Raw genomic sequence first — 14,981 nt, 5'->3', positions numbered from 1 at the left:
ATTTGCAATATTTTACAGATATACAATGTTTTCTCTAAGCAACAAGAAAACATCCAATATTTTCAATCTATAGAGAAAACAATAGAGGCAAAAGACAGACTTCATGAGATGAGAAATTCGTTAAAGGTAGGTACCTAAGTTTTGAGATCCTGTGCAAACTAAGTCATTATGACTTGCAGAGGAAGAGAAAGGTTGTACTGAGAGAGCTCTAAATGGGTGAAATGGAAGAGGCAACAGAAGGGAGATTCAACACTTCTTGCTAACCAAGACCTGCTAGGATAGAAAGAAATAGGAACTACCAAATAACTGTTCATGGTAGCTGTGATTATTAAATGAAAATTGATCTTTTCCTCCTATTTTATGGAAGGGGAAAATAAAAGAGAACCATTGGTCTGAAAAAAGCATGGCTTGTACTCATCTTTACTGTCACTGTACCTCAATTCTCTACTTCATATTTTTCTTTCCAGTTAGGGTTATTCTTGTTCCCTGTCAATTTTTAAGGATATTGCAGGAATATATAAAATCTAAAAATTTTTTGACAAAACTGTCATAAGTAGAGTAAAATTCCATTACACTGAAAATGAGATGGATTTGTTAATTTTTTATGCTGATAACAAGGCATATGCAGGTGTAATGATCTTACTGGTTCCTATCCTGTGTAACCCATACTCTAAAATGAGATTATAACTTATAGATATAAATGTCAACTACTGTTCTTATCGACTGGACTTCAGATTATGAATGTTATTAAAGAGAGTAAATCACAATACAATAATGTGGAGATCCATGCAGTTTGTTTGCCTGGCTTTTACTTGCCAGTAGTTCTTTCCGCCAGACCTTAAGAGCTTTAAGTGCTGCATTTTCATTTTAAATCTCACATTAAAAGACAATGTTCAAAGACTCATTTAATAAAATGTATCAGATATTCACACTAGGTGTGAGGCTTGCTGCAAGGCACTTTTAAGACAAGAGGGTTTGAAGTGGTTCATCAATAAAGCCTTACCTATTGGCATCTGCACATTTGACTAGGATGGTGTCTACAACTGGCTGGAGAAGTCTCTGAAGTTTGATTCTTTCTGCTAAACTGTGGCAAGGAGTATATACCAGCATGGCTCTCAATGTTTTCTAAGGAAAAAAATCTGAAGGTCAGTTTATGTACACTTAAAAAGCATCAGAAATAATGGCCTAATTTGAGACAATTTGAGCAACAAAATAAGTAAAGACAGGAATGGATTATAACCCATAGAATAACATAAGAATTCCATGCTTCTGTAATGATACAACTAACTAACAAAATAAATGAATGGGGCAGGAAGGAATTTTCTGAACTCTTTTCTCTGCAATTTTTAAAACTCTGAATTCATTTCAAGACGAAAAGTTAAAAAAATTATTTTAAAAAAGAAAAATGAGAACAGGGGCCAACCTGAAAGAGCTCCCAATGGTCAAGGCTGGAATAATTAGAGCAACAAAACAAATGATGGTAGTATTGGGTTGCAACCCACAGAACAAAATGAATACCCAGGAGCCTACACCAATACAAATTAAAAATTGAATAGGTATATAAACGGAGAAGCTCTTCTTTATAGAATAATTCCAATTAATTAATGTAGAAGGAACGAGGAAAATAGAAAATCACTACTAGAACACCATTTTTTTTATTATACTTTAAGTTCTGGGATACATGTGCAGAACATGCAGGTTTGTTACATAGGTACACACATGCCATGGTGGTTTGCTGCATCCATCAACCTATCATCTACATTAGGTATTTCTCGTAATGCTATCCCTCCCCTACCCCTCGACCCCCAACAGACCCCGGTGTGTGATGCTCCCCTCCCTGTGCCCAAGAGAGCACCATTTTCAATGGTGTAGTAATAACTGCTATAGGCAAGATCCACAAATGCTTTTAAAATCAGTGGACAAAACTTTGAGGTGAAACAGGATATTTGCATAATCTCAAAGTAACTCTCACAAGATATTTAAGAATATTAACTTTACAGCAGGGAAACTTGGTAGACATCACCTTAACTGACAGCATCACCAATAATAAAAGCCATGGGCATATGTACCCACTGATATGATGCACTGAGAAAGGCCTGTCACCTCTGTGACATTCTTGTGAAAAATACATAACTTCAATCTAATCATGAGAAAACATCAGATAAACCCAAACTGAGGGATATTCTACAAAATAACTGGCCAGTATACTTTGAAAGTATCTGTCAAGGTCATTAAAAACTAGGAAAGGCCGAGGAACTGTCATGGATGAGAAGACATTAAGGGGACATGGTGACTAAATGCACTGTGGGATCCTGGATTGGATCCTGGAACAGAAAAAAGACAACAGCAGAAAAACTGGTGAAATCTGAATAAAGTCTGCAGTTTAGCCATAGCTGAAGGGCACTGTTGGGCAACTGAAGAGATTTGAGTATGAACTTTATAGTACAAAACAGTACTGTGATTAATGTTAATGTGCTGACTGTATATGGAAGAATAAATGGAATTATGTATTTGGTTTTAAGAGACACATATTTAAGTGTCATGATGCCTGCAAAAAAAACTCAAATGGTTCAGCAAAAAAAAAAAAAAAAAAAAATATATATGCAAAGGGAGGGAGAGGAAAAAAAGGAAGAGACAGAGGAAGGGGAGATAAGGGAAAGGGAAAGGGTAAGCTTTAACAGAAGGAGCCATTTCTACCTCCATGGAGCCTGGTATCCTTTATACAATCTTTGTGCTCTAGGAACTCATAAGCTAGTTGGGAAACAGTCTGAACTTAAGAAGAAACAACCACGACAGTAAGGCAGTTACGGTGTGTACAGAAAGAGTAACACAGCAAAGGCTTTGCAGAAAAGGAACTAGCAAAAAGAGGATTTTATTTAGTCAAGTATGCCTGAAGGTTTGTGTTGGAAAATAGTAAGAGGCAAAATATTGGGCCAATTGGTCTTTATTCTATAGTATGCTGGTCCCTCCAGATGCTACATGAAAAAACAGGGTGTAGCAAAATAACTCTGGAAACAATGCATTCTATCCTTTGACCCTTTAGGTTCACAATGTACATTAGCTTACTGAAGGATCCCAGAAGGCTTTCAGTCAACAGACCTAGTTATCCTTGTGTAATCCAGTGTTCACCAATCTTAACTGAATACAGGATTCTTTCTTCAGGGAACTTTTCACCACCCTGCCAAACTTCCACAGAATATGCTTTAGGAATGTCAAAGAAACAGAAACCTCTAAAGGTTTCTAAATGAGTTGGGGGATAATCCAAGTTGTGTTTAAGAAATAATGATAACTATTACATAATACTAAATGTTCTTACAATGTGCTAGGCATATGGTTGAAAGTTTCTACATAATCTAATTTCAAATCTAAGAGGTATTTTCATTATTTTATGGGAGAGAAAACTGAAGTTTATTTGAGAGGTTAATTAACCTTTGTAAAGCCACTGTGCTAGTAAAAGGGAGAACCAGAATTTGAATCCAGGTCTGTCTCTATGATCTTGATCACGTGTCCAGATTGCCTAGGCTAGTCCAACTTTAACCAGCACATTATGCAAGCATTGTGGTTGGAATGATAAATTATGAGATCACTCAATTGTGACTCCAAACCCATGTTCATAACTGTCATGCTGTATTACCTGTCAAGAAGAAGATTCATTAGGCCCAATCGGTAGAGGATGCATTAGAAAAAGACTGAGGGAGGAAGCCTACAGACTGCTCATGAATTTTAAAAACAGACTAGATAAGAATTAAAGTAGTGATTCTCAACTGGGGGCAGTTTTGACCACTGGAGCCATTTGGCAATGCCTGGAGACATTCTTGGTTGTCATAACTGGAGGCATGATCGGGTGGGGTTGGGTTTGCTCCTGGTATCTAATGGGTAGAGGCCAGCGATGCTGCCACAGTACACACAGGACAACATCCCTGGCCCTCCCCCCACCCTCCAACAAACAATTATCTAACAAATGTTAATAGTACTGAGGTTGAGAAGCCCTAAAGAGACATACGCAGAATGGAGAAAGTCCAGTTAGTCTCCTAAATTATCTCCTTGTCACTCTATTCCACCCATGAAAGAACTTTTAACAGGTTAAACTGGAAAAGCAACTCAATGATCTATGTCATGGAACCCTTTTCTTTGAATAGGCTTTTGAATCTCCACATGACAATGTTTATTAAAAATCAATCAAAATGTTTATTAAAAACATATCTTCCTTAATATCTGATACATTTTTTTAAAAAATCAGAATAACGTTGATGACTCTGCCATCCCAAAAAGCATTTTGAATTAGGTCATGTATAAGGTATCTGCTCAGAAAAATGTAAAGACATGAACAGCAAGACATTAAAAAAATCTTTAAAAATCAGCAAGCTTGTCTAGCTCGCCCTATTTGTTATTGTTCTGTTTTGTTTTGTTTTAGGCTTTAGCAGCCTGAAGCCATGGTTTTTAGTCTGTCTCTAGTGGTAAGTGGAAAAGGAGGATGAGGAAGGAGCTTTACTGGCCCAAACAGAAACAGAAACTAAGAAACCATGACTATATTCTCTCCCTTGGATACCCCTGCAAAGCCTGTAAAACAATGAAACTAAAAAGTAAAAGTTATATAAGAAATCTTGGACATCATAAAAATCAGTAAAATTCAAATAAACAAAAGAAAAAGTGTAATTTCCTGGAATTATGGAATAAAAATAAAATTTGGATTTTCCAAAATTAGGTAAAGTAGCTTTATTGTATCTTAAAAACACTATCTACGAACCATCAAAAAACCCCAAACCCATAATGATATGATTATGGAATAAAGCTACTTACTAAAGCAGCAACGTACACTTTGTAGACAGGGTCAGCACAGACCATTGACAGAACGTTGCAGCACGCCTCCACCACATCTCCTGAGATACTGGTCTGGGAAGACCCACTGGTGGCTCCCCCACTCGGGCTGCTTCCACTGCTGCCCCCAGAATTTCCAGTGCTCTCCCCATTTGCCAACAGCAGGGCCCCACTGACATCATGGGAAAGACGCCTGAGGGCCATCTCTCTCACATTCCAGTTTCTAGAAAATAAGCAGCCAACGAGTTCCATTCCAAACACCTGTATCAAACACACACAATGAATTCAATGTAAAGAAAAGCTTACGGACCCAGAGTATTTTCAGTTCAGCATCGTTTTGTTTACTACATAAAAACTGGACATTTCTTAAATCTTTACCATCCTTCACAACTTCAAATATATCCAGCCACTTAAGCATCATAAGGAAGAATTTTATACTCAAGTTTAACTGGTAATTATCCAAAGTCACTAATATTAGCTCAGGTAAAATTAATAATAAGCTCCATTAAGTCATTAGAAGGCTATACATACATTCTATGCCTCTAATGTCCCACATGCTTACCAAAACGCCAAAAAACTGTGAAAACCTCAACTCTGTATTCATATTAAGGTAGTTTAAAAAGAAAAACTGGAGCAAGATTAAGAAAACAAACAAACAAAAAACAAATCAAAAAAGGCACCAGGAGAAGGTTTCAAGAGACATAGAGTATTTCTCTTACAGCCAAGAGCAATAAGCAAAACGCATTTAATTGGTTTTTGTCTGTACAAAAAGGTTTAAAAAACTAGACAAAACAGGTAGGACTGTAAAATGAATGGAGTGGACAAAACGAACAACTGAAGAAAAAATGCTTGTGTTCGAGTAAGCAAAGGGTAATTGTAGACGTAGAATTATAGTATATGCTGTTACCGTCGTCAATACCATGCCCCAAAAGCCAGAGTCCCTACAGTGAGGAAAGGGTGAATGGTCTTGACATTATGGGCCAATTAGCTAAAAGTAAGCTTAATACCTAAGATAATTCATTATGTGAAAAATGTCTAAATATTAAAGATGAATAAACACAATTTTTGGAAAAACAGATCATAACATACTTATTTACATGTGTTTTGTTATAAAGGGATATTATGGGAGAATGAACCAACTAGAATATAGTGAGCTTCTGGTACTGTTAAGTAGTGTACCACTACCTATGTTTTAACTGTCTTACCTAACATGCTTAATAAAAAGCTAGGAATGTACAGCCTAGTCTGACCTAAAGCTTAGGCAAAACAAACTAGACCATATGCTTGAAAGAATGAAATCTAACAGCTCAGAATCAACTTGAGAATTCTTTGATGGGTCATGAAAGGGCAGGTGAGGGCCTATGTTCATTAATAGTTCATTAAATTTCATTAATGAACTAGGTACAAGAATATGTGTTTAATATTTTTGCAGATTTTATTAGATGCATAAATGGGTTGCTAATATGCTAAGAGAATTCCAAAACTGCAGGACTGTAATGGTCACAAAAGAAAAATGAAACAAATCATGATATATAAGCTTAATGTGTTAATGCATCTGTTCACAAATTTAATTCAACAGAATTTAACAGATTACTGAAAATAATTATTTTACTTCATTAGTGTCTACTGGAGACCCGTCTGGTTTTAGATCCTACATTTAAAAAATAATAGACTGAGCATTCAACAACCAAGAAAATCATTACAAACCAACCGACAAAAAAGCCCTACTTACTGCGGATGAAAAAACATTCAATCAGAAGAGATGGTAAAGGGATGGGAAACTGTTCTTACAAATAAAAATGATGAACTCAAGGTAACCATCACATATTTTTTTCTTATTCATCTCCTCTGCAATTATTAAGCACCCATTTGTATGCCATTAGGATATGAAAGGAGAAATTAATTTTAAATGGCAGCAAATAAGAAACACGATAAAAATTCTTGGCAGGCATGGGGATTAAACATTGGGAAAAGTTAGCATTGAAGGGTTATGGTTTCTATCCTTCTATCCTTGAATAATCCTGTATGTCTGTTAGTTCAGGAAGAGATGTTTCTAGCTATGTGAAGTGAAACCACAAGAAGTTTTGAAGTTGAAACTGTACAATAAGCAGTACAGTATTAATACGAAAAGTAACATTAAAATTTCCAGTGGAATAAAGGTCATGATGGAGGCAAGTAAAAGTGTTTTTTTAAATTATAAACAACTGAGGGAAGGAGACAAATACATTAATTGATCTATAAATATTTCTTTGAGAAATGAAAAACAAAGAACTACTTACCTGAATCCATGGCTCAGCTAAATCTTTGTAAGCAGGAGGGATTTGCTGAGTTCCATAATGAGTAAGGTTAAAATTGCTCTCTTGATTCCTTCTTTGTGATCCAGCCAAAGGCTGCTGCTGTACAGTTTGCTGCTGTGCAGCTCTGACGGAAGAAGGGGAATCCACAGGACTTGACAACTCGTGGCTAAAATGAAAAATAACAAAACTTGCTTTAAAAAAATTAACAGACTTAAACCACACTTTGAGAAATTTTTAAAAATTAAACATATATGTATCATTATTTCAAAATTATTACCTGTAGAAATCATGAGATCTCCACTTAGATCTACAAAGGGGACATATTAAAGGTTCTCTATTTCTTCTACACTCTTCTGCCCCTGAAAAATTACAGAAACAAAATCTTACAAAAATGTAAATGTTTAACATTATTTTTATTTCATAACTGTTTATAATTAGTTTATAGAATTTATATAGAAGGAACCTCAAAAATAATCTAATTAAATATTTATCTGAAAGCAAGTAAACACAGCAGGTTAAATGATTTTGATTTGCAAATGCTGTTTTATTCATTCTGATAACATGTACTCTGCTCACTATTTTTCAAAACATTCTGCCCTGTTTGACTACTGGGTAAGGTCCTTCCAAACCTTACTTTGATGCTAGCCTTTCTGTAATGCCTGCTCAGGTCTTCTTCCACCTCCTTCCCTTCACGTATACCTTCCAGATTGAAACTGTTTCTAATTCTGTGCACTTCTTCCATTATCACATATGTCACACACACTTTATTGCATTTCTTTGCTCACACAGGTCATCACCTAAAGATCCTACATTCCCATTTGTTGAAAACTTTTCACACAGGACTTAGGACTTAGATATACTTTTTTTATTCTCTCACCAATTTCCCCTCAAGCCATGTTACACTCTTAAATAACACAGTCAGCTCAGAGAGCAACTGTGTTGAGTAAGCATAGGGAGAAAAAGAGCCACATACAAATTGACATGCAGTGGTGGTGCAGCTTGTTCCTGCAGCCGTCTTCACACACTGTAAGACTTTCTTCATCAAGCATGCCCAATAAGCAAATAGGACACATCTGTTCCTCTTCATCCTTTATGCTATAGAAAAGGGGAAGAAAAAGTATTAAGCATTAAAGAATATAAAGTAGAACTGATATGCTAAAAACACTTTCTGCTTGCTTAGAATATAAATACATTAGAAATTCTTGCTTAAGAGCATCTTGTATAACTAAGAGACACATATTTACGCTATTAATATACAGTAATTTAAAATCAGATTAACACATGAGTACTTATAGATTGTAGGTGTGAGTTAACCTTCTTTGCTATGAAAACAATTCAATACACAGACTGCAATCTTAGAAAGAAACATTTGTATCCCCCAAATTCTGCTACTGTACCTTTTGAATAGACCAACAGGTTTGACTATGTACAAAAATATACTACATGGTACCAGTTTCAAGATTTTAAGTACTGGCGTACCTTAGAGCTCAAAGATTCCACATCCTAAATTTAAATGCCTATTTCAGAAATTTCTGGTGGCAGTATGAACTGGTCCAACTTTCCTAGAAACGAATCTAGGAACACATCACATTTTAAGTGTACACAGTCTTTCACCTAGACTTCTAGGAATGTATCGTAAGAAAATAAAAAGATAAATATATAGAGATATATGTATGAAAATGTCCACTGCAGTATTATTTAGAATAACGAAAAGAAATCAAAACAACCAAACGAATGCCAAAAAGAGGCTAAACAAATTATGGCAAACCCAGACACCTTGAAGCCTTTAAAAAGGAACAGAGGGATCCATAAATGAGGTCAAAATAAAACTACCATGTATAGAATGATTCCATTTATGGCAAAATTGCAACATAATGGTTAATTATATTGCATATACTTGAGTATTTCTAATATACAAAGTACTTTTAAAAATCAGTAAGAAAAATACTAATAAACAGTACAATGGACAAAGGAAATAAAAAGGCAATTGGAATAAAAAATAATAGATTGGTAACATCTGGCCCTGACAATGGCACAGAAAACCAGGTTCTCATATAGACCACTGGTAGGAGTAAAAACTAAAATCTCTGGAAGGAAATTTTGTTAGTATTTCTTAAAATACTACATGTATATATTCATGACCTAAAAATCCTATTTTCTAGGATGTTATTGCTACATATTTTAAGTATGTAAACAAAAACTGGAGGTGTACTTAATGTACAATAATTAAGGCAATGGCTAAATAAATTATGGTGTACCAACATAATCTTATACAGCCATGAAAAGAAAAAAGTATGTAATTTGGTAATGATGTGGAAAAATATTCTTGATATATAAAGTAAAAGTAAAAGAAAATTGCACACCAGAACACATGGCATGACTTTGTATTTGTTTAAAAACAGTAAGAAAGTTGAGAGAAACATGGATGGGGGAACGTGCGTGCATGTGTTTGCTGAAGTACGGAGTGTGCAAAGAAGAGTTTCATTCCCTGATTTATGTAATTTTTAAAAGTTGTATTAAATAGTTAACAGTAGTTATTTCGTGTGCAGCCAGGCTAAAGAGGGCTTTAGTTTTCTATTTCATAAATGTTTTTATTTAAACCTTCATGATGTGAGGGATGGCTTTTAAAATCAATAGCCGTATTTCCATTATAATATAAAGACAAGGCTCTGGGATGTTAAATAAGTTGCCTCAAATCACAAAATCAGTTTGTGACAGATCTACCATTACACTTTTATCTGAGAAGAATATGCCATAAACTTACAACGTCTATAAATTTCAGAGTCTGCTAAGCTAGGCCCAATATTGCACTTCTACTATCTTAAACTATTAGGTTGGTGCAAAAGTAATTGCGGTTTTTGCCATTACTTCTAATTTTTTTAATTCTAATTTTGCCATTAGAAGTAATGGCAAAAATGGCAATTACTTTTCCCTGAAAAACAGATCTGAGTAACTACCAGCAAAATAACCAGTTCCCCAAATGCACAAAAAGCTTTCCAAAAAGCTAGTCAAACAAGTCAGCAAAGTCATAATGCGTGATTCCTGTGATGAAGGCACACTCACTAGTCTGTCCCTCCTGATGTACCTGTCCTATCTCTTTTCCTAATTATGGAGCTACTTAGGATGGGGAAAAACTGTCAGACTATGCATGCATTAGTAACAAAGAATTAACAGCAGCATTACAGAAATGATGTATACAACTATCTATAATAAAAATATTCATGGCAAAAATAATCCAAGGTCAACTAACCCTTCAAATAATTACATCAAAATTAAGCTTATTCATAGATGAAAATAAAGTTTCACAATTTAGTCAAATTATAAGTGCAACTTATTAAATACTTCTCTGGCAACAAAAAGAATACCATTCTGGGGTATTTCCTGCCCATCTTTTTTCCAAGTACATATTTTGTAAGCATTGTTCAGATCATTTATGTATATATATGCACTATTTCATATTTTAAAAATTTTTATTATAAAATTGCACTTAAACTCTTCATATACATAATTCTTTTTTTTGTTGTGGCAACATATGCATAACATAAAATTTACCATCTTAACCATTTTTAAGTGTACAGTTCAGTGGTATTAAATGCCTTCATGCTGTGCAACCGTGCAACCATCACCACTATGTGTCTCCAGTATTGTTTTCATCTTGTAATACTGAAACCCTATACCCGTTAAACACTATTCTCCACGATCTCCTTCCTCCAGCCTCTGGCAACCACCATTCTACATATTTTTCAGACAGGATCTTGCTCTGTCACCCAGACTGTAGTACAGCAACACAAGTATAGCTCACTGCAGCCTTGAACTTCTGGGCTCAAGAGATCCTCCTGCCTCAGCCTCCTGAGTAGCTGGGACCACGGGGGCATGCCACCCATGCCTGGCTAATTTTTCTTTTCTTTCTTTTCCCTTTGTTTTTTTTTTTTTTTTGGTAGAGACAGGGTCACACTATGTTGCCCAGGCTGGTCAGAACTCCTGGGATCAAGTAATCCTCCCACCTAGGCTCATTCTACTTTCCGTCTCTATGGTTTTGACTAAGTATCTCATGTAAGGGCAATTATACAGTATTTGTCTTTTTGTGACTGGCTTATTTTGCTTAGCATAATGTCCTAAAGGTTCATCCATGTTGTAGCACACTTCCTTCCTTTGTAAAGCTGAGTAATATTCCACTATGTGTATACACCACATTTTATCCATTCATCTACTGATGGACACCTGGGTTGCTTCCACCACATAATTTTTAATGCCATCATAATTTTCCACTGACTAGATAGATCCTGTTTTAAGTATCCATTAATGTTGGACATATAAGCTGTTTCCATATTTTTACATTTTAAGAAACCATTACAGCCGGGAGCGGTGGCTCAGGCCTGTAATCCCAGCACTTTGGGAGGCTGAGACAGGCAGATCATGAGGTCAGGAGACTATCCTGGTTAACATGGTAAAACCCTGTCACTACTAAAAATACAAAAAATTAGCTGGGCATGGCGGCGGGCGCCTGCAGTCCCAGCTACCTGGGAGGCTGAGGCAGGAGAATGGCATGAACCCGGGAGGCAGAGCTTGCAGTGAGCCAAGATCACGCCACTGCACTCCAGCCTGGGTGACAGAGAGAGACTCCATCTAAAAAAAAAAAAAAAAAGAAACCATTACGAACATCTTTGTACTCATTTTTTTTGACGTTTCAGATATTTTTTAGCATAGTTTTTCTGAAGCAAAATTACGAGTATAGAGCAGGGAGTAATGAACTTATAAGGAAAACAAATCAGCCTGTGGACTACTTGTGTAAATACAGTTTTACTGAACACAGCCATCCCCATTCATTTATATATCGTCTTTGGCTACTTTCAGGCTATAAGGGCAGAGCTGAGTAGTTTTAACAGAGACCAAATGGACCACAAAATATTTAAAGTTTAAAAAAAGTTACCCATAATAGCACCTCCTATTAATAACCACTGAAATTTTTATTCCTTCCAATGTTTACATACTTGTAATACCTTTTCTATATAAAACTGGGTTCATGCATAATATATTATTATAACCTAGATTTGGTTTTACTTATCGACATTTTCCCAGGCCATTCAATGTTCTCCAAAAGCATAATTTTAATGCCTACATGACATTCGTAACATGGGCATATGCTAATTTAATCATTCAATTGCTGTTGGATATTTAAACTGTTTCTACTTTTCCACCATAATACTATGAGAAACAGTCATATATGATACATGTGAGGCTTTTGCATTTCTCAGATTAAACTTTTACTTAAGAAGAACATTTACTGGATCAATGAATATAAATGTTTTTAAAAGCCATATTACTTTTTTCTTCAAAAGGCTATACAGCTTTACATACGATCAAGCATATCCTTACAATAACTGAATTGCATCATTTAAAAAGTCTCCATTATTTCGGTAAATAAAAACTGGTATCTTTTTTTAAAAAATGAACATTTCTTTGGTTATTAGGTTGACTGAACAGTTTTTGTGTTTCTTAGCCCCTTAAAATTCTTTTTTGGTGGATATTCTCTTTATGCCCTTCATTTTCAATTGAATTTTAAATTTGTTTATCCTAATTATTTTATTATTGTTTTGGGCATAACATTTAAAATTGTATGTAATCAGATCTCCAGATAAATTTCCTCTGTATTTTCTTTTTATTGATCTTAGATACAAAAATAGTGGTTATACGAAACAAAAATCTATCTATCTATATATAGTACAATCTCATAACCAAGATAACTTTTGTGGTTCCCCCCATGGATATGCAAATCCAAATATATATATTTAACCTCAGAGAGAAACTTTATGTTTTAATTTTGGCTACTTGGTTTTAAGCATCTGTTATTTTTCTCCACAGTAAAAAGTTACAGAAATGTCACTCAAAAGGAAAAAGGAGCTGGGTGTGGTGGCTCACACCTGTAATCACAGCACTTTGGGATGCTGAGGTGGGAGGAATGCTTGGGGCTAGGAGTTCAGGAGGCTGGAGAAATAAAGCTTATTTTTTTTCATTTTATTTAGAAGAGATGAGGGGTAAAACAAAGATACCCAGGTTCTGGTTATACCTTTCCTCAAATGAGCTGCATAACCTCTTGGCTTCACTTATCGCTGTGTCACTGAGACATGCCAACTAGAAAATCTTCAATGTCTAAAAACTCATAAAACTCTAGGATTCTAAAATTATTTCATTTAATCAAAATTAAGAAAATTCAAACATTTACTTTTCCCACAGATGAAGAGAACCTCTCTTCTCTTCACTGCACCCTTGTTACGACCCTGTCACTTTTTCATTCTTCATGAATTTTGAGGTAGTTAACAATACTTAACAGATTAATAGGATGAAGACAGGATTTAACCACTCAGAACAATGCTTCTCAAACTGGGCACTTCGGGAATAATATAGAAGGTGCCCTGGTAAGAGAAGCAGCACTCCTTTGTGGATTAATTTTTAAAAATCTAATTTTTACACTAAAACCAATAAAGCAATATACAGAATAGAAAGAAGATTCACATGAATACTGTAGTTTTTAGCACAAAATGTCCATATACAAACACACACTCTCACATGATCTTTAACAACATACATATATACACACACCCACATATTTTTTAAGAGACAGGGTCTTATTCTGTCATCTAGGCTGGAGTGCAGTGGTGCGATCATAGGTCACTGGAGCCTTGAACTCCTGGGTTCAAGCGATCCTCCTGCCTTGGCCTCTCAAGTAATTGGGACTACAGGTATCACCACTCCCAGCTAATTATTTTACTTCTGTAGAGATGGGGTATCCCTATGTTGCCCAGGCTGGTCTTGAACTCCTGGGCTCAGGCAATCCTTCTGCCTCAGTCTCCCAAGGTGCTGGGATTACAGGCACGAGCCACCATGTCCAGAGAACCTTTAGTATCTTCACCCTTGATTTTAACTTGAAAGCCAAGATTCAATAATTAAATCATTTTAGAGCAACTTAACAAGTAGATATAAAAAATTACCCCTAAAATTAAAAGTAACACTGGATTAATGCTTTGAAATCCTTAAAAAGTACTAACCTGTTTTCTGAACTAGACGTAGAAGTACTAGATGATGACAATGTATGAGAATTTGACATGCGTGAAACAAACTTCTGGATGGTGTTACGAGATGGAGCTTTGATCCTTGAGCTACGCCTACTGTGATATTTCTGGAACAAACTCTCAACCTAACATTGGAAAAAGACAGTAACAATGATATTTGTGCCATAATTATACATATGAAGAGTTCTAGAGGCTGAATTATTTATCTTTTATTTGCATGTTTTTTATAAAGTTGATTTAAGAGCTTCAAAAATAAGAACACATTATAGTTTTTACTAAGGACAACATTCTTACAGCAGGTCAGTGTTTATTGTTTTTTTCAAGCCAGAAAAAAAAGTTTAGTAAATATCTCGTGAGAACTATTTATAAGCATCAACTAATTCTTACATACCTTCACACCTTTAAAATGGTCACTGCCTAAATTTAATGAAGGATAAATTTTAAGAATATATCATAAGAATATGCTAACAATTTTACTCTAAGCATTTATTAAAAACTACCTCAAAATTCTTTAAAGTTTTTCTCCATAACATTGGGTCTGAAGGTTCTAGTTGAAACACCCGGAGCATCACAAATAGCAGATGAATACAGAATGTTCCACGTGCACAGCTGCAGTTCTAAAGAGTTAAAAAGAAAACCTATAGGTTAATACATCTGTGGTTCACAAGAACTTCTAAATTTATCACTTTTACAATATTTCCAACTTTTTATACTAAAGTTTCTATTAATTCATATTCTTCATTATCTTTGTATATAAGAAAAATCTACAGCTATTTCCATGATTTAATCTCTCATT

General features: G+C 35.1%; 1 protein-coding gene and 1 long non-coding RNA gene across 2 annotated transcripts in view; one reads left to right on the top strand and one right to left on the bottom strand.

The window, feature by feature from the left end:
* Positions 1-6,637, top strand: part of LOC129059407 (uncharacterized) — a 36,920-nt gene extending 30,283 nt beyond the window's left edge. Inside the window, exon 3 of the long non-coding RNA XR_008525274.1 lies at positions 6,439-6,637. This is a non-coding gene — a long non-coding RNA (uncharacterized LOC129059407). The remainder of the gene's footprint in view (positions 1-6,438) is intronic.
* The window catches only part of MAP3K1 (mitogen-activated protein kinase kinase kinase 1), an 81,499-nt gene that overhangs the window by 15,859 nt on the left and 50,659 nt on the right, over positions 1-14,981 (bottom strand). Inside the window, exons 5-11 of the mRNA XM_002815575.5 lie at positions 14,686-14,802; positions 14,162-14,310; positions 8,089-8,210; positions 7,393-7,474; positions 7,098-7,281; positions 4,801-5,079; positions 1,004-1,125 (exon numbers count right to left, since the gene is read on the bottom strand). Coding sequence (XP_002815621.2) covers positions 1,004-1,125; positions 4,801-5,079; positions 7,098-7,281; positions 7,393-7,474; positions 8,089-8,210; positions 14,162-14,310; positions 14,686-14,802 — 1,055 coding nt within the window. The remainder of the gene's footprint in view (positions 1-1,003; positions 1,126-4,800; positions 5,080-7,097; positions 7,282-7,392; positions 7,475-8,088; positions 8,211-14,161; positions 14,311-14,685; positions 14,803-14,981) is intronic.

This window comes from Pongo abelii, chromosome 4, assembly GCF_028885655.2.
Source record: "Pongo abelii isolate AG06213 chromosome 4, NHGRI_mPonAbe1-v2.0_pri, whole genome shotgun sequence".
NCBI classification, from domain to species: Eukaryota; Metazoa; Chordata; class Mammalia; order Primates; family Hominidae; genus Pongo; species Pongo abelii.
The sequence above is the reverse complement of the archived record's forward strand: the minus strand, read 5'-3'. Positions and strand labels throughout refer to the sequence as shown.